The following is a 20977-nucleotide window of genomic DNA, read 5'->3' as shown; positions in this document are numbered from 1 at the left end:
GTGTGTGTGTTTGTGTGTATGTATTTCTGTCTGTATGTATATGTTTGTTTGTGTGGGTGAGATTGAAAGAAAGAAAGACAAAGCAAATGAGTGAGACGGAGGAAAAGAATCTGCTGGTGTTTATTGTTTTACTAGTTCAGTAGGAGGACACACACACACACACACACACACACACACACACACACACACACACACACTGATTATCCTGCTCAGTGAACATGTAAAGTAAATATTTCCAAGATGACCAAGTCAACCAGTCAGTCCCAGTTAGTCTCAGTGATGAAATACTCGCTTTTTACCAGCTGAACCTGAAGAAAAACAATCTGTATCCAGTACACTTGAACTCATTTATTCTATTAATGTGAAGATCAAGTCAGAAAAAGTTGTTTATTATCCTCAAAACCTTCTTCTATTGTTGTTGTTGCTTTATAGATTATTCAAATGAATCTGCAGCATTTTGTGATGATCGATCAATCTCTCCAAGTCATTTTTTATTGATATTTTCTTCTCAATTTTTAATATTTGCAGCTTATCTGAGTCCTCCAATGTTGTAAACTAAAATATTTGGGTTTTAGGCTGTTGGTTGGACAAAAACAGACATTTTAAGACTCTAATTACCTGGGAGCCGCTGGAGGCTGTATCAAAATGACACAAAATAATCAAAAAAAGAGACAAAATGACCAAAAAAAGACACAAAATAACCAAAAAAAAAGACACAAAATGACCAAAAAAAAGACACAAAATAACAAAAAAAAAGACACAAAATGACAAAAAAAAAGACACAAAATGACCAAAAAAAAGACACAAAATGACTAAAAAAAGACACAAAATAACCAAAAAAAGTGATTATGTATTAGTAATTAAAGGGACCTTCCACACACAACACAGTACAGTTCCATTCATATAAAACTCACATTAAACTTTCATATCAAGGTGGGGGCCACAAAATATCGTCATGAGGGCCACAATTGGCCCGCGGGCCGCCAGTTTGAGACCCCTGATATACAGTGTAGTCAGGTGTTATTGATGCTAGAATATCAGCTGTTTCTGCAGGATTGTCTGTCATGTAATCAGGATGTGTCAGTAACAGAGTTTAGATGGGAAGATATTATTGTATTATTATTCTCTTGTCTGTGGGTTTCAGTTCAGTTCAGCTTTTTTATTTCAAACATGTGTGAGTAAAACAACAAAGTCAACTCAAAAACAAACAGACATGCTGGCTTCACATTATAGCTTTTGTTTTGATGATTCTCATTGGATCTGAGAAGGAGCAGGATGAAGCATTATATGCTTATTTAAACCTTCTCCACGACTCAATTAACTATTTCTTTCTTCCTAAACATACATATTTACATAATACATATTTACAAAAACAATAGAAAATAAACAGATTAAATAAACACATACATAAATCATTTATCATTTATGAAAACAGCCGGTTGTTGAAGCCCTTCTTCCTCCCTGTTCCTGGTGAAAGCCAAGTGTTTTACTGCTTTTTAAACTGCATCATGCTTGATTTAAGTAGAGCTCTGAGATTATAATATATTTGTGAATGTGAGCAAATTATGGGAAGTCACGTTTAATAAAGTGACTAAAGTGTCTTTGGAGGAAGTACGGACATTGTGGAAAACAGTGAAATTAGGTTAAAGTTAAAGTGTTAAAGGGTTAAAGGCTGTACTGTATGTCACTGTGTGTGTGTGTGTGTGACCTCCTCCAGCTGTCTGTGGATAATGAGAAGCTGTCAACAGCAAAGGACACAACACACACACACACACACACAAACTGACAGCTACACAAACATGCACATGATATTTACACACTGGAAGACACACACACACACTCATTTACAGTGTGTCTTTGTCACTTATTTCCTCTTGTATTTTCAGAGGTTACCTGATGGTAAATAGTGTTTAATCCAGGTAGAAATGCAGCCATGAAGCTGTTTTCTGAGGCTGTGAGTCCTTGATGAAGATGTTGATGCTCCAGTCTGTCAGCAGCAGCTTCACACAGCATCAGGTCCAGCAGAGAGCAGGAGTAGAGGCACGAGTTCTGTTTGGTTCTGCATGTAGGAGATAAAGTGATAAAACTGCAAATAATAAAACTAGGCTGGAGTCGTCCTAGATACTTAAATCAGATGTGCACAAAACCCCATGTTGGGTGGTTAACATCCACCATTCAGAATGAACAGATGTCTGTCGTCTTATTCATTCTTTCTTCAGAAATTAGTTCATGACATAGACTGTAAAAAAACGTGTTTTAAGGTTTGAGGTAGTTTAAGAAAAAGATCTACTACTTTAGATTTGTAGATGTGAACCCTGCAAAATCAGTCAGTGGACAGTAGGGCTGCACGATTATGGCCAAAATGATGATCACGATTATTAATCACGATTATTCTTCGTGTTAGGGAAAACATCTGTATTTTTATTGCACTACTTTTAAACAAACAACAGTTTTTAGTGTGTACAGAGTGTCAGAATGAGCCTCCGCCCCCCATGGCTTGTTAAGAAGAGCCTCCGGCCCCCGCGGCTTCTCAAGAAGAGCCTCCGCCCCCCACAGCTCCTTAAGAAGAGCCTCTGGCCCCCGCGGCTCGTTAAGACGAGCCTCCAGCCCCCGCGGCTCGTTAAGAAGAGCCTCCGGCCCTCGCGGTTCGTTAAGAAGAGCCTCCGGCCCCCGCGGCTTCTCAAGAAGAGCCTCCGGCCCCCCGCGACTCTTTAAGAAGAGCCTCCGGCCCCCCGCGACTCTTTAAGAAGAGCCTCCGGCCCCCGCGGCTCGTTAAGAAGAGTAAGAACGAGTCTCCAAAAGTCTCCAATAACACCAGAAAAAGTCGCTGGATTTGTCTTCAGTTGCTTTCTTGAAAACTAGTCTCTAAGGGGGTCTGAAAAGTCGCTAAATATAGCAACAAAGTCTCTAAGTTGGCAACACTGCTTCACCGGCTTTTACAAATTTCGCATGTTGTTGTGGCGTGGAGTTCTACGTCACATCCTGCTTAGCGTTCTATCCAATCAGTAACCAGGCTGTTTTCAGGGGACAAAAAAGACCCTGCGCTTCTACAGGGACGAAAAAAGTCCAGACAAAAGACCGCTAGGACGGCTCGTATTCAGATTAGAGGCGTTTCAGGGAGTGAGACCCTCATTCTGGGTGCTGGACTGAAGGGAAACAGCTCTATCAGCTCTGTTTATGTTCCTTTACTGATGTGGTTCGTCCCTTTACGGCTCAATCATTTTTCTTTAACCCATCTTTATATTTGACTTCATTCTAAATGTGTAATCTTTGTCCAGTCTTGTCTTATCACGAAAAAACACGTTTATCAGGGTTGTGTGCGTATGTATGGAAGTATGTTACACACACACACACACACACCCACAGACACACACACACACACACACACACACACACCCTTCCTCCATCCAGAGTATAAATTAAGCACACACACACCAGCAGGTTGGACCCCAGGGCTCCGTTTGGGAGGAAACTCCCTTTCTAATTTTCCTCATAAAGACTCTAATGAAGACTAATGACGGAGCAAGGTGTGTGTGTGTGTGTGTGTGTGTGTGTGTGTGTGTGTGTGTGTTTTAACAGCCTGGCTGGTCTGTCTGGGAATGTCTCTGTTCTCCTCTCACTCCTTCCTTCCATCCCTCCATCATTGTATTCAGACACTTTTTTACCTTTTTTTCTCCATCCCTTCTTCTTTGTCTCCTGTTTTTTTCCCTCCATGTTTAATATTTCTGGGTGTTTTCTTTTTATCTCTGCCCTTTTAGTTTTTGTTTATGTTGTTTTTAACCATTTATTCCTCTCATTCTCTATCTCATTGTGTTCCCTCTTTGGTTTCTCCTTCACACCTCAGACCTTATGACTCTTATCTAAATATAATAATATTCAAGTGCACAGAGGAGAGGACAAGAGAGGCTGTTTACACAGAGCAGAGAGGAGAGGACAGGAGAGGCTGTTTACACAGAGCAGAGAGGAGAGGACAGGAGAGGCTGTTTACACAGAGCTGAGAGGAGAGGACAGGAGAGGCTGGAAACATGACTATATTTCAACACATACAATACGTGGAGAAAACTGTTTATTTTACGTCGTTTCTTTTTTTATTGTAATTTTTCATCTTTTTTTTGTTATTTTTTTATCAAATTTTGGTTATTTTTTGTCCAATTTTGTCTTTTCTTTTGGTAATTTTGTGGTGTTTTTTTCTTCAATATGTAGTATATGTGGAGCATACTTTTTTTTTTTTAACAACATTCGTGACAATTGTGGGTACTTTGAAAAACATATACTTTAAAACATAAATTCTGTTTTATTACAATTTTTTGTTTTCTTTTTTTTCAGATTTCTGTCATTCTAACTGTGTTATTCTGCACAAAGACTGTTTGAGTTGTTCTGATTGTGCTGCAGGACTTATAGAATATATATGTTATATATTGCAGTACAAGGACACAGAGAGTAAAATGTAAAAAGAGACTCGACGCCCTGAAGCATCTTGTTGGGGTTCAGTGAGTTAACAACTAAAAACACCAGACTCCATTGATAAAAAGAGTCATTTTACCTTGTTTTAAAACATCATTCAAAGTGGACAGAAACCAAATAATACTCAGATAATGTAATAAAGGTTGGATTGAGGGTTTCAGGTGTCACTTCAGTTTGATGCTGGACGTCACATAGATGTTTCTCTAAAAATGATTGTGTTGTTAATAAGTTGATAATACTCTGACGGCTGCATGAAGCCGGTTAGAGTCTGATGTTGTTGATACGTCTGGTCAGAAAAGAAGAAATGATTTGTCAAACATGTCCACATGTAAATTGTATTTAGTCTATTTTTAATTGATGTTTACACAAAGTTAAAGTACTGTTATCAAAATTTTTTTTGTGTTTATTGTTCATTTTAAATATCTTTTAAATTGTAGTAATATTTTACTTCTTTTTAAACTTAATTTACTTATTTTGTTTCTATCAACTTTGAATGACATGTGAGGTTTTCTACTGGACTCTTAGTAACAGTAATACCAGGGCCGGCTCTAGAACATCTGGTTCCTCGGTGAGATCCATTGGTGTTGAACAGCTCCGCTTGCTGTTTCATGGAGGGGAACTCCTGTTTGTGTTTGCCCATGGTGCCAACCAGCTATATAATACAACTGTCTGTCTATAGAATTATTAACCTACATGTCAATTCACAAAGAAGCAGCTGGAGACGCTCACAAAGTTAGAGACAAGAGAGACGATGAAAGTTAAACTCCGCGGAAAATGTGCTTAACTGTGTTAAGCTAGCGTTGCTTTATTTCAACCTAGCTAGCAAGCTAATACAAATGAAACATCTTCACACAAAACGGCATTTAAAAAAAGATTGGGACTTCTTCTCCTCCTCCTCTTTTCTTCTCTTTTGATACTGCGCACCGGAGAGCTTTGTCGGTGTTTCATCTGGAAGATTTATCAAAACATAACGTGTCACTGGACCTGACCTCTGAGACAGGATCTGACCGTCTAAAGGGGGGCCGATCTGACCGTCTAAAGGGGGGCCGATCCGACCGTCTAAAGGGGGCGATCTGACTGTCTAAAGGGGGGGTGATCTGACCCTCTGTAGGGGGGCGATCTGACCATCTAAAGGGGGGGGGGGCGATCTGACCGTCTAAAGGGGGCCGATCTGACCGTCTAAAGGGGGCCGATCTGACCGTCTAAAGGGGGGTGATCTGACCGTCTAAAGGGGGCGATCTGACCGTCTAAAGGGGGCCGATCTGACCGTCTAAAGGGGGCCGATCTGACCGTCTAAAGGGGGGGGGCGATCTGACCGTCTAAAGGGGGGCGATCTGACGGTCTAAAGGGGGGCCGATCTGACGGTCTAAAGGGGGGCGATCTGACGGTCTGAAGGGGGGCGATCTGACGGTCTAAAGGGGGGGCGATCTGACCGTCTAAAGGGGGGCGATCTGACCGTCTAAAGGGGGGGGGGCGATCTGACCGTCTAAAGGGGGGGCGATCTGACCGTCTAAAGGGGGGCGATCTGACCGTCTAAAGGGGGGGCGATCTGACCCTCTATAGGGGGGCGATCTGACCGTCTAAAGGGGGGCGATCTGACGGTCTAAAGGGGGGGCGATCTGACCGTCTAAAGGGGGGCGATCTGACCGTCTAAAGGGGGGGGGGCGATCTGACCGTCTAAAGGGGGCCGATCTGACCGTCTAAAGGGGGCCGATCTGACCGTCTAAAGGGGGGGGGGCGATCTGACCGTCTAAAGGGGGGCGATCTGACGGTCTAAAGGGGGGCCGATCTGACGGTCTAAAGGGGGGCGATCTGACCGTCTAAAGGGGGGCGATCTGACGGTCTAAAGGGGGGCGATCTGACCGTCTAAAGGGGGGCGATCTGACCGTCTAAAGGGGGACAGCACCACAAGTGACAAAATGTAATTGTTTATCTGTTTCTTTATTTTTTTATATTTATTATTTTCAAGACAGAACACGAAGCAAGGGGCGACAATGGGCATCAAAAATGATTATTGTTTTTTGTTTTTTCTCCCTGAAGGGTGACTGGCGGCGCCCCTCCAGCTGATGGCGCTCTAGGAGACCACCCATGTCGCCTAACCCTAGAGCCGGCCCTGAGTAATATGACTGCTGCAATTAGTTTTAACCATCCTAAATAACAACAACTTCAGTGTGTGTGTAGTGCTACTTTATTGCTCCGTCTTTATATATAAGAAGGCTGTTTTTACACTTTAAAACTGTAATCCATGTGGATCTGTCCACTGTTCCTCCTCGTCTCTCTCCCTGTAACAAACCTCAGCAGACAGGATGTGATGCATTTGATTTTCTGAGTTTGTTTTGGAGGAAACAGAAGAAGAAGAAGTGAGTCGTTACATCGACCAATAGCTGTGTTTTTAGCTGAATTTCCCCTTAAAAAATCAATAACAAACCTTTTTCACTGTTTGCCCCAGACGTGTTTCTCACTTTTTTATCTTTTCATTACCCATCATCCTCTCTCTCTCTCTCTCTCTCCCATCATTTCATCATGTTACACCTCCTCCCTCCTCTCTGTCCATCACTTCTCTTCTCACTCTTCTTCCTTCTTCTTCTCTCCACCTTTTCCCTTTATTTCCTCCCACGTCTCCTCTCGGATCCTTCAATCTCTTTTCCTTCATGGCGCTGTCACCTTTTCATCCTTCCTCGTTGCCTCCTTCGCTTTCTATCCATCCTTCTTCATCTCTGGCTATTTTTCCTCCCCGTCCATCGCTCTGTGTTTCTGCCTCCATTAGGGGGAAATGGAAAAAGTGACATCAGCTATTTGGTAAACGGAGAGAGATGGAGGGAGAGAGAGAGAGGGGGAGAGATAGAGAGAGAGAGGATAAAGAGAGAGAGAGAGAGAGAGAGAGAGAGAGAGAGAGAGAGACGGAGAGAGAGAGAGAGAGAGAGAGAGAGAGAGAGGATAGAGAAAAATGGAGAGCAAAGATCAAAAGAGTGACATTAGGAGTGATTGTGAAAGAGGAAGAGGAAAACAAGAGGAGAGAAACAGAGTGAGAGAGGATTAAAGAGAGAGAGAGAGAGGTAGAGATCCATTATAGAGAGAGAGAGAGAGAGAGGCTTCACCTCATTAACCCTGTAATGTAGAGTAAATATACAGTCTGGATGGAACATAGACCAGTGTGTGTGTGTGTGTGTGTGTGTGTGTGTGTGTGTGTGTGTGTGTGTGTTTACTCCCATGCTTCTGTGTGTGTCCACAAAATACATTACCACAATACCAGAGCTGTCTGTATTTGTATTGTGTGTGTGTGTGTGTGTGTGTGTGTGTTCTTGTACTTCCCACAGAGTGAGGACCGGAACAATTAGGTTTATGTTTTAAAAAAAAGATATTTAATTAACTAACTGAAACTGTATTGTGTGGTTACAAAACTAACTACAATTATAGTGAAAATGTCCTTCGTTTTCGTCTTTGTCAACTTTTTTCATACATAATGAAGATGGATCAGACAAAGGAAATAAAGGCAAAATTTACTGTGACCTCTTTTAATCTCCCACCCAACAAATACCCCATTACAAAACACTACAACTGATAAAAACTAAACTACAACTAATAAAAACTAAACTAAAACTAGCAAACTCACTCTAAAAACTATGTAAAACTAGTTGAATTTGAAAATAAAAATTCACAACCCAATTAAAACTAAAACTAATGAAGAATTCAAAACAATTTTAACCTTGCAAGGGAATTCACTGTTCCAATGACGGTCATCACAAAGATAGAAGTACAAGAATGTGTGTGTGTGTGTGTGTGTGTGTGACATTAGTTTCTATGAGTTTGATGACAACTTGTGTTATTTTTCTAAATTTCTAATGAAAAGACAATAAAGTTATGATCTTACCTCGTTGCTTGGAGCTCCAAGCAAAATATGTTTTCTTTTTTAAAAATCACTAAAAATACACAGTTTTTTATTCAATGAAGCTGTAAAAACCAAGGTTATATCAGTTTTGGATGTTTTTCATTAGTTTTAGTTTTAATTTCGTTGTGAATTTTTTTTTTCAAATCCAGTTAGTTGCAATGGGTTTTTAGAGTGAGTTTGCTAGTTTTAGTTTAGTTTTTATTAGTTGTAGTGTTTTGTAATGGTCTATGTGTTGGTGTGAGATTCAAAGAGGTCATAATAAATGTTTCCTTTGTTTATCATCTCAGCCCCAATAAGGTTATTAACTCTTCCAGTTCAGGTGTTTATAATGTTGGTTGTTGTGTAAACAAGCCAGTCTCAGTAAACACATTCACCATGTGTTCCTGTTCACTAACCAGCTGATCAATCAATACATTTATTATCAACAGAAAGGATTATTCACTGTTTCCCTTCATGTATTCTGAAAAAAACTGAGATTAGTAATCTGATGGCTGAATTAAAGACTTTGACTTCACACAGTGAAAACACAACATCCACAGTCTACAGAGTTGCTCCGGAGACACTTCACCATAATAACTAAACGGTTTGCGATATCCGTTGTTGTTGTTGTTGTTGTTGTTGTTTTCTGAAAGCTGAGAAGTTTCTCTTTACAGTAAACATGGAGTCATTACGGCCCACAGAGCAGGAACACACACACTCAGTGGAGGAGAAACAGAAACTCTGGATTATGTCTGAAAAAAGTTGACAAAGAGGAAAACAAAGAACATTTTCACTATAATTTTAGTTAGTTTTAGTTCGTTTTGTAACCACAAAATACAGTTCATGTAGTTATCTTTTTTTTTTTTAAACTATCATTTTTATTTCTATTTCAGTTAAAAATGTTTTTTCAATTCTAGTCTTCGTTAGTTTTGGTGAACTATAATATTCTTGGTAAAAACAGACAGTATTGTTGAAGTTTTAACTTCCAAACGGTCCTTGAATAGATCATGTCTGACAAAAAACAAAATGAAGCTTAAAATTCTGACATTTTTTTCAAAATCACTTTTCTCCACATCTCATTTAAAGAAATTGCCAAAAATTAACAGTTTGCACAGTTTGGGTCCTGTTAAAAAGTTGTACTGCTTTATAGGGATAATAGAAATCTTTAACAACAATTATTGATTTAAAAAATCTGCAAAAATTCAGCTTTTATCATTGAAAGAAACTAAAAACAGGCATTATCGTTACTTTGAACTTTCACTTCGAACACATCCCATCTGACAGAAACTTGAGTGGGAAAAAGTCACAAATATTCACTGAGAATCTGTTTACACAGAGCAGAGGGGAGAGGACATGTAAATAATTCAATATGTTTAATATCTTTTTAATTATCTTATTAATTATCTTTTTTACCCACTGAAAGTGTTATATATATTAATACCATTTTATTCCTATTTTTTAAAATGATTATTATTTAGTAGAGAAGTTGTGCTTTTCCTTTTTGATGATTTATGTCATTACAACTGTTATTCTGCACACAAGGCATTTTTTAGTTCATCCCATGTCATGATTGTGCTGATTTGATAAAGGTGCAGGAAAAATAAAATATGTTGTAGTGAAAGACAAGAGCAAAAAAAATGCCATTAAAACCTATAAATAAGCGGCTTATTTTTAAGCAAAAACAGAAAATGACACAGAATGCTCTTTACTTTAGTGCATCCATCCACTCTGCTCTGCTCCTCAGTGAGGTTTCCTGACGTATGAGGAGCGTCGAGGCTCTGAGTGAGGAGGAGACATGAAGCTGGGATGGAGATTTAGTTTTTAGAGAGAGGGATAGAAAACTAAGCAGGATGTGACGTAGTACTGGACGCCACAACAACACGCAACATTTGTAAAAGCTGGTGAAGCAGTGTTGACAACTTAGTGACTTTGTTGCTATATTTAGAGACTTTTCAGACCCCCTTAGAGACTATTTTTCAAGAAATCCAGAGAGTTTTTCTGGTGTTATTGGAGACTTTTGGAGACTCGTTCTTACACTTCTTAACGAGCCGCGGGGCTGGAGGCTCTTCTTAACGAGCCGCGGGGCTGGAGGCTATTCTTAACGAGCCGCAGGGGCCGGAGGCTCTTCTTAACGAGCCGCGGGGGCCGGAGGCTCTTCTTAATGAGCCGCGGGGCTGGAGGCTCTTCTTAACGAGCCGCGGGGGCCGGAGGCTCTTTTTAACGAGCCGTGGGGGCCAGAGGCTCTTCTTATCGAGCCGCGGGGGCTGGAGGCTCTTCTTAATGAGCCGCGGGGGCCGGAGGCTCTTCTTAACGAGCCACGGGGGCAGGAGGCTCTTCTTAACGAGCCACGGGGGCCGGAGGCTCGTTAAGAAGAGTAAGAACGAGTCGAAGCAACACAGTCCTCTTTTTTCCCCAAATATTGTTATTGTAGCATTAAAATCTGTTTTATTACATTTTGATAATTTTTATTGTCTTGTGTGCATTTGTCTCAAACTGTTCAATAGTTTTTGTCTTTTTGTCAAAGAAGTTTGCAAATTATTTTATATTTCATGTGAATAAAATGACTCGTGGAAGCTTTAATAAAGGTTGTGTGTGTGTGTGTGTGTGTGTGTTTGTGTGTGTGTGTGTGTGTGTGTGTGTGTGTGTGTAAGCACCAGGACACAGCAGTCATTATAATACTGTATATTTGCAGTCAGCTCAAACTCAGAGAACAGTGACAGACTGAGAGATCATCAGGAGAAAAAATAATATAAACAAAAACAAGAAAAAACGCTGAATGTTTGTTTTCTATCTACACGGAATATCCCTTTAAACCCCCCCGACCCGCCCCCGCCCACCCCTTCATCCCTCCCGTACACATCTCAAATAGTAATCAACAAATAAACAAACAAAACACGCAGTGGAATAAACAAAACTGCAACACAACAGTCTGCACTCGTAGTAGGTCAGAAAATCAGGGGATAATAAAGAGTTTCCTGTTTGTTGAGGCTGAGGAGCGCTTGATTTCTACACCTGGAGCGGAGTTTGTCACTTCAGGAACAAGTGCTCGAATTTGATCCAAAATAGAAATAAAACTTTGCATATATCAAGCGCTCCTCGCCTGACAAACCCAGAAACTTTACTACTGTCGGCTCACGGGGAAAAGGTGAAAAGGTCCAAAGTCGAGGAAGAGAATTCAACGTACCTTTTTTTTTTTTAAGGATATTATTATATCGTGTCTAAAAATCACTCCATTGTAATAAAAAAAGGGTTGTTTTTTTTTTAGCTTTTTTTTTTAAACTTTTGCATCATTTGAGAAACTGATTTCACAGGTTATTATTAAGGGTGATAGAAAATACTTCATACATTGAAAAGCTGCATCCAACATTTTCAGAGTAATGCCTCCTTACAGATAAAGAGAGGAAATAAAAGGAAGAAGCCAGAGATATAAGAGGAAGAGGAGCAGAGATAGAGGGATGAAGAGAAAGAGTTTAAGGAGTGTACGGAGGATAAAATAAGCCAAATGACAACATAAGAAAAGTTTTCCCATGCATTCTTTTCAGTCCCAGTACGGAAAAAACAGGAATGAATGAAACGTGAGGGACAGAAATAGCCTCTCAAGTTGTTTTCCTCTCTTTTTTTAAGCATCTCTTCCCAAATTAGTGTTTTTTTACACATCTTTCCTCCTCCAGTCCTGAGCTCCTCTGATTGGCTGATTACCGTCCAATCAGAGGGGGTGTTGACCGCCAGCCAATGGGGGGGCTGCATGTGCGTCTAATCCAAAAGGGGGAGAACGAATCTTGTTATTTTCCATCCAAGTCTTTTCAGACCGTTCTTGTCCTGTTGTACCAATCAGAAACACGCGTTTGGTCGTCGTGGCGACATCGTGAAGCAGAGTGATGTTGGTCCGCTCCGTTAGCTCGCCGTGACTTCTTCTTCCTCGCTTTCTTTGCTCGGGAATCATTATTATTATTTTTCAGTTTTTTTCTAAACAAACGAGGGAAGTGAGAGAGAAGTCCCGGAGCAGGAAGAGAAGAAGAGGAGGCTGAAATATTAACCACCAGAAACTGAATTATTCAATCATTTATGTTTGAATTTGAATTGCTTAACTTGAATCATTGCATTAAAAAACTGAATTTGAATCGCATAATTTGAATTATCATGGCTGAAGAGGCGCTCTGTGTATCTATGTCGCAGAAAATTGAATTGTGAGAACTGAATGTTCAGTTCAAAACGAATAAATTCAATTTCAAATTACAATTCAGATTCAGTTTTTCAATGCAATGATTCAAACTGAACAATACAGATTCAAATGTTGTGATTCAAATCAGTTTTTTAATGCAATTAATCAAGTTATGCAATTCACATTCAGTTTCTGGTGGCACATATTTCAGTCTGTATGAATGGAGTGAAGTTTGTCTAAAAAGAAGAATAAAGAAGTAGAGAAAAGAAAAAGAGAGAGAGAGACCCGGTGGGTCTGGATCAGGGTCTGGTCCTTCTAGTAGTCTCATTGTTTCATAGCAACATTAAAGTTTGCGTGTAGGAGATCAGAGTCCCGCCGGTGAAGCCGTGGTCGCCGTGGAGACGGGCTGGTGGAGTTCTTCTGTGCAGGAGGGGCTGGAGAGGTGGAGGTGGGAGGAGCAGGGGGCGGGGCTTCTGGAGGAGGCGGAGCTCTTCTTCTCTAGAACATCATGGGGGTCTTCAGAAACGACCGGGAGTCTGAAAATAAAACACACAGAAGGAAACAGTTAGTAAAGAAAGCAACAATAAAAACTAGAACATGTCCTCTGGGTAAATAGTGAAAGGGCCACGGGGGCTACTGCCGGTGTGTGGACACTATGATGAGATTCTTCAGAGATTTATAACAATTAATACTAGTAATGTTATGATACTATATAATATACAAGGAGCACACCTACAACAAACATTCCTTTTCAAGGATTTATTTATACAGCAACCTATGACCTTTAACCTCAAAATGTGTGTGTGAAACGTGTATCTGGAGGAGTGTGCGCACTTACGTGCACATGTGTGTCTGTAACTGTAATCACATCAAAGCATCAAAGGCTTTGCGGTCGACCAATCAGAGCAGAGCAATCAACAGAATTAACTGCCACCTGAATGTTCCGGCACAGTGACAGCAGCCAGAGGTGGACAGACTGGAATTTCTGGCCTCGAACAGAAAGCATTTTTGGCAAAACCATAATACCTATCATTGATCCGACTTCACTTTGAGCGTCCTGAGTTCTTCCTGAACGTCTACATATGTTTTTTTTTAAGAAAAATGAAAAAAATAGCTTTGTTAGAGCGATCTAAAAAAACTGTTACATCTCCTTTTTTCAGAAATCTCCCTGCGTTTTTAATATGGGAGCCAATGAGGCTGTTGGTGGTGTTGGTGGATCATCTGTGCGTCCTACGCCCAAACTATAACTCTGACAGCTTTACCAGCAGCTTTAAGTGTTTTAAAGAAGTAAAGAGATGTAACTCGCTCCGTTTCTACAGGAACTTCATACTTACATCATGCTTATTAAAGCAGGAAGTCGTTTTTAGCTGAATTTGTTGCATCTTTATGCAGCATCCGTTTATGATACAAATCCTCATATCTCCAATTCTGCCCCAGTCGGCTCTCTCTCTCTCTCTCTCTCTCTCTCTCTCTCTCTCCCTCTCTCTCTCTTTTTCTCTCTCTCTCTCTCTCTCTCTCTTTCTCTTTCTTTCTCTCTCATTTCACCTCCGTCCTTCTCCTTCCGCTCCCTGTAGTGCTGTTGCTGCACCCACCCACACACCCGCACGTGCACACACACTCTGAACACACACACACACACACACACTAACAGACACACACACACACACACACACTAAGAGACACACACCTTCCTCTCCCTGCGGTGTCATTGTTTTCTGCGAACGTTGCAAAGTGTTTACATTTCTGCATAACAGCAACCATAAAGCTGCTCCTCCTCCTCCTCTCCTTCTCCTCTTCCTCCTCCTCTCCTCCTCCTCCTCTCCTCCTCCTCCTCCTCTCCTCCTCCTCCTCCTCTCCTCCTCCTCCTCCTCTCCTCCTCCTCCTCCTCTCCTCCTCCTCCTCCTCTCCTCCTCCTCCTCCTCCTCCTCCTCCTCCTCCTCCTCTCTACTGATCTCCTGCTCCTTGTCATCCTCTTGCCCTCTCCTTTGTCCTCTCTTCATCCTTCCTGGTGTTTTTAGATGTGAAACAGGTTTGTGTGTGTTGGAATAAAAAGTTAAATTTCTCTTTCATCTCGTTTCCTCCTTCGTCCTCGCTGCCTTGCCTCCTTTTCATCCCTCTCATCTCCTGCCCTTCCCTATTTTTATCACTCCTCCATCCACTCCGACCCCCTCCTCTCCTCCTCTTTCATCCCTCTATTCTACATGCACCCCCTCCTGCTCCTCCTCCTCCTCCTCCTCCTCCTCCTCCCCTCTGCTCCCTCCTGTCCTCTATCTGTTCCTCTCATATTATTTTTATCCCGACCCATTCTTCTCTCTGTCCTCCTCCTGTCCTTTATTTCCTCCTTTAGGCAGCAGCTTCGGCCTCGCTCCTAAAAACTCTCCTCAACTTAAAAACTCTCAGCTTTGATCCGCCTCCTCCAAACTCACAACAAGATAACACTATTATTATTATAATTATTATATTATTATTATTATTATTATTATTATTATTATTCTGCCTCCTGCATGACAATCACTGCAACACTTTTATCTTTCATTCATGGTTTGGTCTGAAAAACGCCATAAAATTATGAAAAATGTCGACATATTTAAACATCTTGTTCTGGTCACTTATTTCGATAATATCTTACACTGTAAAAAATGTCTGTAGATTTTAGGGTGAAAAACTGATAAACCATGACAGTAAAAGACGTAAAATGATAAATGAGTTAATTCAGTTTCTGTAGCAATGAAAAACTGTAAATGTATAAATCATATTTAAATCATATTTAAAATATCTTGTTCAGGTCACTTATTTCGATAACATCTTGCAGTATTTCGTGATTTATTTATTTATGGGATATTTCAAGACATTTTTCACTTTTTTCTTTCGTGACTTTGGCTTTTTTTTTTACGTGATTTTGACTTTTTTTTCAATTTTGACTATTTTCTCGTGAATTCAACTTCTTTCTCATTATTTTGACTTTTTTTCGTGATTTCGACTTTTTTTCTCATTTTTTTTCTTGATTTCGACTTTTTTTCTCATTTTTTTCGTGATTTCGACTTTTTTTTCGTGATTTCGACTTTTTTTTTCTCTTTTTTTCGGGATTTCGACTTTTTTTTTCTTATTTTGAATTATTTCTCATTACCTCAATTTTTTTCTTCTCATTTTGACCTTTTTTTCATGATCTCGACATTTCTTTCATTTTGACTTTTTTCTCGTTATTTTGACTATTTTCTCGTTGTTTTGACTGTTTATTATAATAAGATAAAGTTTTAAGTCCTTACGTCTCACTTTATTCATTTTTATTGCAGCAAAATGGGACATTTATATAATATTAGATCAGTACTTCAGCATCTGTGGATTGATGCAATATTGCCTAAATTTACAAAAATCTATGACTACAAATACTCACTTCTCAAAACTGGAACCAGAGAATTTTCAGCATTTTTGCTTTAAACAAAAAGAATAAAATAAGTTAAAGATTATCAAAATTGTTGCAAATGAAATGTCCGTTGATCGAGTGGTCAATTAATGAATTCTTCCTGCCAGAGAATCAAAGAATAGTATCATCAAAACTGTTGAAAATCAATAATTAATGGTTGTTTAATTAATTTTTCCTTAATTCTACCTTCTAAACCTCGAACTTATAGCGCTAACATTATTACATTATTATTCTGCCTCCTGCATGACGATCACTGCTGCACCTGGGAATACATTTTTAGTTTTCATTCATGGTTTGGTTTAAAAAAATGCCATAAAATTGTGAAAAATGTCGACATATTTAAAACATCTTATTTCGATAACATCTTGCGGTATTTTGCGATTTATTTATTTACTTTTGATCAACGACGGATTATTTCTCCAAAGGAAAACGTTGTCAACATCTGTTTTATCTGTTTATTATAATAAGAAAAAGTTTTTAGTCCTTTATTAATTTTAGATTAAACTTGCAATCTTCAATTTTAGGAAACAGAAATTATAAAAATCACAACACAATTTCACTGAAATACTTTTAATGAAAATAATTTTTTAGTCTTCCAGGATTCACCTGCTTACAGCTGTGAGTAACACCTCCATTTTTCTTTGTGCATCATTCAATAATTATTTTGATTTTTTATGACTTTATGATTTTTCGACATACTATAATCATTTTTCTACTCTTTATACTATGACATTTATTATATTTTTTCATGACGTACTTAAATACATGAATACATTTCTGTAGCATTATATATGGCATAGTTTAAAAAAATATTTTTTAAACATTAGGTGTTTTTCTTTAATTGATGTAAAAACTATAGTACTTTCTTTGTATTGTTGATATAATGTTTTATCGGAGGACTCACGTAGTTTTACTACGAACCAAAAACATTTTTATTCTCTGACTTTTTAACTTTGTGTGAGTTTTGTGTCTTTTATTTATTTTACTACGTTTATCTGTTTGATTGTATTGTTTTATTTCTAGCATCATTTTAGATTCATGCATTCATTTGATTATTTATTGCTGATTGTTATATGGAAATGTTTGTGTTATTGTTTTTATGATTCTGTGTTCAGCACTTTGGAGACGTTTTTGTTGTTTAAACGTGCTACACAAACAAATAAAGTGGACGGGATTACATTTATTTTAATTCTTTTAATTTAGCATCTTTTCTAACCCAGATTATATGAAGCACCAATTTTATTATTATTTTTATATTTTTTTGCTCATCTTTCCCGTTTTCTTCTGTTCGTTTTTTTTTTTTTTGTTCCTTTGTGACCTGCAACCCTGTTTCACCTCCATCCATCACTACAACACCTCCTCCTCCTCCTCCTCCTCCTCCTCCTCTCTGTGTGTGTGTGTGTGTGTGTGTGTGTGTGTGTGTGTGTTAATAATGATGTTGACCTGACTTGTTAACTTGTTAAAGTCTATCAGGAGGAAATGTCACCAGGTCTAACAACAAGGTCACATATTTCATCTTCCTCCTCCTCCTCCTCCTCCTCCTCCTCCTCCTCCTCCTCCTTTTCCTCTCCCATACACCCCCTTTTTATTTTCCTCTTTTCCACTTTTTTCTTTCTTTCCCCCATTCCCCTCTCTCCTCCTCCTCCTCTCCTCTCTTTTATTTCCTGTCCTCCTCATCTTTTCCCGGTTTCCCTCCCTCTTTCCTTCCATCTCGTGCTTTCTCCTCCTCCGTTACCTTGTCTTTCCTCTCTACTCCTCCTCCCATTCCTCTCCTCCTGCTCTTTTCTTTTCCTCTCTTTTCTTTCTGTCTCATTTGTACCTCCTCCTCCTCCTCCCTCTTTCTCCCGTCCTCCTTTTCTCCCTCTCCCTTTTTATTTTCCTCTTTCCCTCTTTTTTCTTTCTTTCCCCCATTCCCCTCTCTCCTCCTCCTCCTCCTCCTCTCTGCTTCTGTTCCTCTCTTCCTCCTTTTTTGACGACTCCTCTCCTCCTTCATCTCTCCATTGTCCATCCGTTTCCTTTTTTTTTCTTTCCTCTCCACTTCCCGTTTTCCCTCCCTCTTTCCTCATCCCCTCTTTCTCCTCCTCCGTTACCTTTTCTTTCCTCTGCTCCTCCCCCGTTGCTCTCCTCCTGCTCTTTTCTTTCTCATTTTTTTATTCCCATCCTCCTCATCCCTCTTTCCCCTGTCCTCCTTTTCTCCCTCTCCCTTTTTTATTTTTACTTTTCCACTCCCCCCCTCATTTCCCTCTCTCCTCCTCCTCCTCCTCTCCACTTCTTTTCCTCTCTTCCTTCGTTCACTTTCTCCTTCTTTTTTGACGACTCCTCTCCTCCCTCATCTCTCCATCTTTAAATCCCTCATCCATCCTTTTCCTCTTTCTCCTCCTCGTTACCTTTTCTTTCCTCTCTGCTCCTCCCTCGTTTCTCTCCTCCTGCTCTTTTCTTTCCGTCTCATTTGTATTCTCCTCCTCCTCTCTGACCCCCCGTGGTTCTCCTCCTCCTCCATCTCTCCGTCTTCATGTCTTTCCTGACTCATCTCCTCCACCTGCGCTCCTTCCCTTTTCCCTTTTTTTATTCTTCTACCTCTCCATGCTCCTTTTTCCTCCTGTCTCCTCTCTTCCTTTTAGCTCTCCTCCTCCTCCTTTCTTCTCTTCCTTCCCCCTTGTCTTTAATCCTCTTCTCCTCCTCTCCTTTACCTGTTCCTCCTCTTCATCTTTATGCTTCTTCTCCTTCTCTCCTTTTTTCCCTCTGCTCCATCTTCTGCTTTCCTTTTCTTTCTTTTTTTACTTTCTCCTCCTCCATCACTCTTCACCTCCTCTCATCTCCTCCACCTCTTTCCTTTTCTCCCTCTTTTCTTCCGTCTCTCTTTTCCTTTATCAACTTTTCTTTCCTCTCTGGACCTCCTCACCTCCTCTTTTATTTCTTTTCCTCCCCTGACTCCATCTTTCCTCTCCTCCTTCTCTTCCTCCTTTCCTATTCACCCCTTTTAACTCTCCTCAACCCTTTCTTACACCCTTCTTTTTCTTTCTCTCTTCTCCTCCAAAGTTCTTCTCCTCCTTTCTTTTCTGACTCCTCCTCCTTTTCACCTTCCCTTCATCCTTTCTTTTCCCTTGTTCTCTTTCTCTTCATCTTATTTATCTGATTCCTTTCATTCTCTCCTGTTTTGACCTCCTTTTTTCCTCCATTTCTCTTCTTTTCTCCTCCTCTTACATTCTCCTTCGCTTCCCTTCTTCTTTTCCCTCCCTCGTTCTCCCCTTTTCATCCTTCCCTTTTCTTTTGTGACTCCATCTGTATCCTTTCTGATCCCTCTTTTCTTCTCCTCCTCACCTTCTTCTGTTATTCCTCCCTTTCTTCCCTCCTCCACCTTCCTTCCCACATCCATCTTTTCCTTTACTAATAATTTTATCACTTCCTCCTGTTTCATCGCTCTTTACACCTTTTATCTGTTTTCTCTTCTTCCTTCATCCCTCTTTCAACCTTCCTCTCCTCTAACTTTCCCCTCACATCTCACTTTCTTTTTCATCTCCTTCATCCCTCCTTTTTATATCTCGACTCCTCTGCCCCTTGATACTTTATCCTCCCATTCTTCCTGTCCTCCTTCCTGTCCTCCTTCCTGTCCTCCTTCTCTTCCTCTCATGTCCTTTTCTCCCTCTTTTCCTTCCCTCACTTCCTCTCCTCCATTTCTTCTAATATTCTTACGGCCCAATTAGTCCGCTCGGCTTTAAACAACCACCACAAACCAGTCTTACTCTTTTCTTCTTAACTCTCTCTCTCTCCTCTCTTTCTCCCTCTCTCTCTCTCTCTCTCTCTCTCCCTTGCTTCTCGTTTTTTCTTCCTCCCTCTCTCTTTCTGATTGTAATGCGATGTCTTTCTTTGTATTCAGCAGTTTTCTCCTCACTCGTTAATTAAGAGTGTGGAAGGTGAGAGAGGCAGGGGAGAGGTGTGTGTGTGTGTGTGTGTGTGTGTGTGTGTGTGGTGTGTGTGTGTGTGTGTGTGTGAGAATAAACCACCGTAGGTGCAAAATGCTTTTATGGCAGGAGGGATGAGTGTGTGTTTGTCAATGCGAGTGTGTGTGAGCAAGGCAGCAAAGGGTCCTACTGGGCCAATCAACATTAATGAAATCAGGTGGGTCCATGTGTGTGTGTGAGTGTGTGAGTGTGTGTGTGTGTGTGTGTGTGTGTGTGTGTGTGTGTGTGTGTGTGTGTGTGTGGGAGTGCTTGGCTTGCAGAAGAGAGGGGATCTAAAAGGGTCTAAAGAGGAGAGAGAGCTAATTAGAGTTCCCTGTCTCACCACAGTGTGGATCAAACACACACACATACACACACACACACACACCTGCAGGTACAGAAGGTGTGTGTGTGTGTGTGTGTGTGTGTGTGTGTGTGTGTGTGTGTGTGTGTGTGTGATATTCATTTATACACGCAGAGTTTCAAGTGAAGGTTTTCAATGTCAGGGAGGACTGAGCACAGCTGGTGGAAGAGACGGCATGCATACTAACACACGGACCAGTCAGTGTGGACTTGTGAGGACCTCATTGGCATAATGCTGCCTTCCCAGAGTCCCCGAGTCCACTTCAGTCCTGAGTCCACTTCAGTCCTGAGTCCACTTCAGTCCTGAGTCCACTTCAGTCCCGAGCCCTTGACCCCGGTGTGGATTCTGTTGTTTTTTTTCACTAAAACTTATTTTATACAAAGATTCGACTCTTTGAGTTGCAGGACAAATTATATATCAAAACGTGCGGTTTGATCGGGATCGGTGTGCTATTACTTTTCTCTACGGAATACGAATTTTTCTGGACGCAAGTCACGAAAAACTGCCCAAAATTTTGCATTGAAGTGAATGGGACGGCCAAAAAAAATGAGGGAAAAAGAACAATAATTGTAGATTTTTGAACGTCTACTTCTCCGGCATAATTTCACCTAGAGACTCCATTTAAACTTTAAACAGTAGACACAAGTCTTGTGTATCGGTGTATTAATCCACGTTTCGTTAGGTCATATAGTTTTTTATCAATCCCTGTTCAATGACCATGATCATTTTTGGAGAAATTCTGAGATTATAATGG

General features: G+C 40.3%; 1 protein-coding gene and 1 pseudogene across 2 annotated transcripts in view; one reads left to right on the top strand and one right to left on the bottom strand.

Annotated features, from left to right (window-relative positions):
- The window catches only part of LOC131988994 (scavenger receptor cysteine-rich type 1 protein M130-like), a 912635-nt pseudogene that overhangs the window by 493467 nt on the left and 398191 nt on the right, over window positions 1-20977 (top strand).
- LOC131988996 (dachshund homolog 2-like) overlaps window positions 11000-20977 on the bottom strand; it is a 144215-nt gene continuing 134237 nt past the window's right edge. For both annotated transcript variants that reach the window (XM_059354151.1, XM_059354152.1), the window contains exon 12: window positions 11000-13030. In XM_059354151.1, coding sequence (XP_059210134.1) covers window positions 12993-13030 — 38 coding nt within the window. In that variant the 3' untranslated portion in view covers window positions 11000-12992. The remainder of the gene's footprint in view (window positions 13031-20977) is intronic.

The sequence above is a fragment of the Centropristis striata genome, chromosome 17 (assembly GCF_030273125.1).
Source record: "Centropristis striata isolate RG_2023a ecotype Rhode Island chromosome 17, C.striata_1.0, whole genome shotgun sequence".
Taxonomy (NCBI): Eukaryota; Metazoa; Chordata; class Actinopteri; order Perciformes; family Serranidae; genus Centropristis; species Centropristis striata.
The sequence above is the reverse complement of the archived record's forward strand: the minus strand, read 5'-3'. Positions and strand labels throughout refer to the sequence as shown.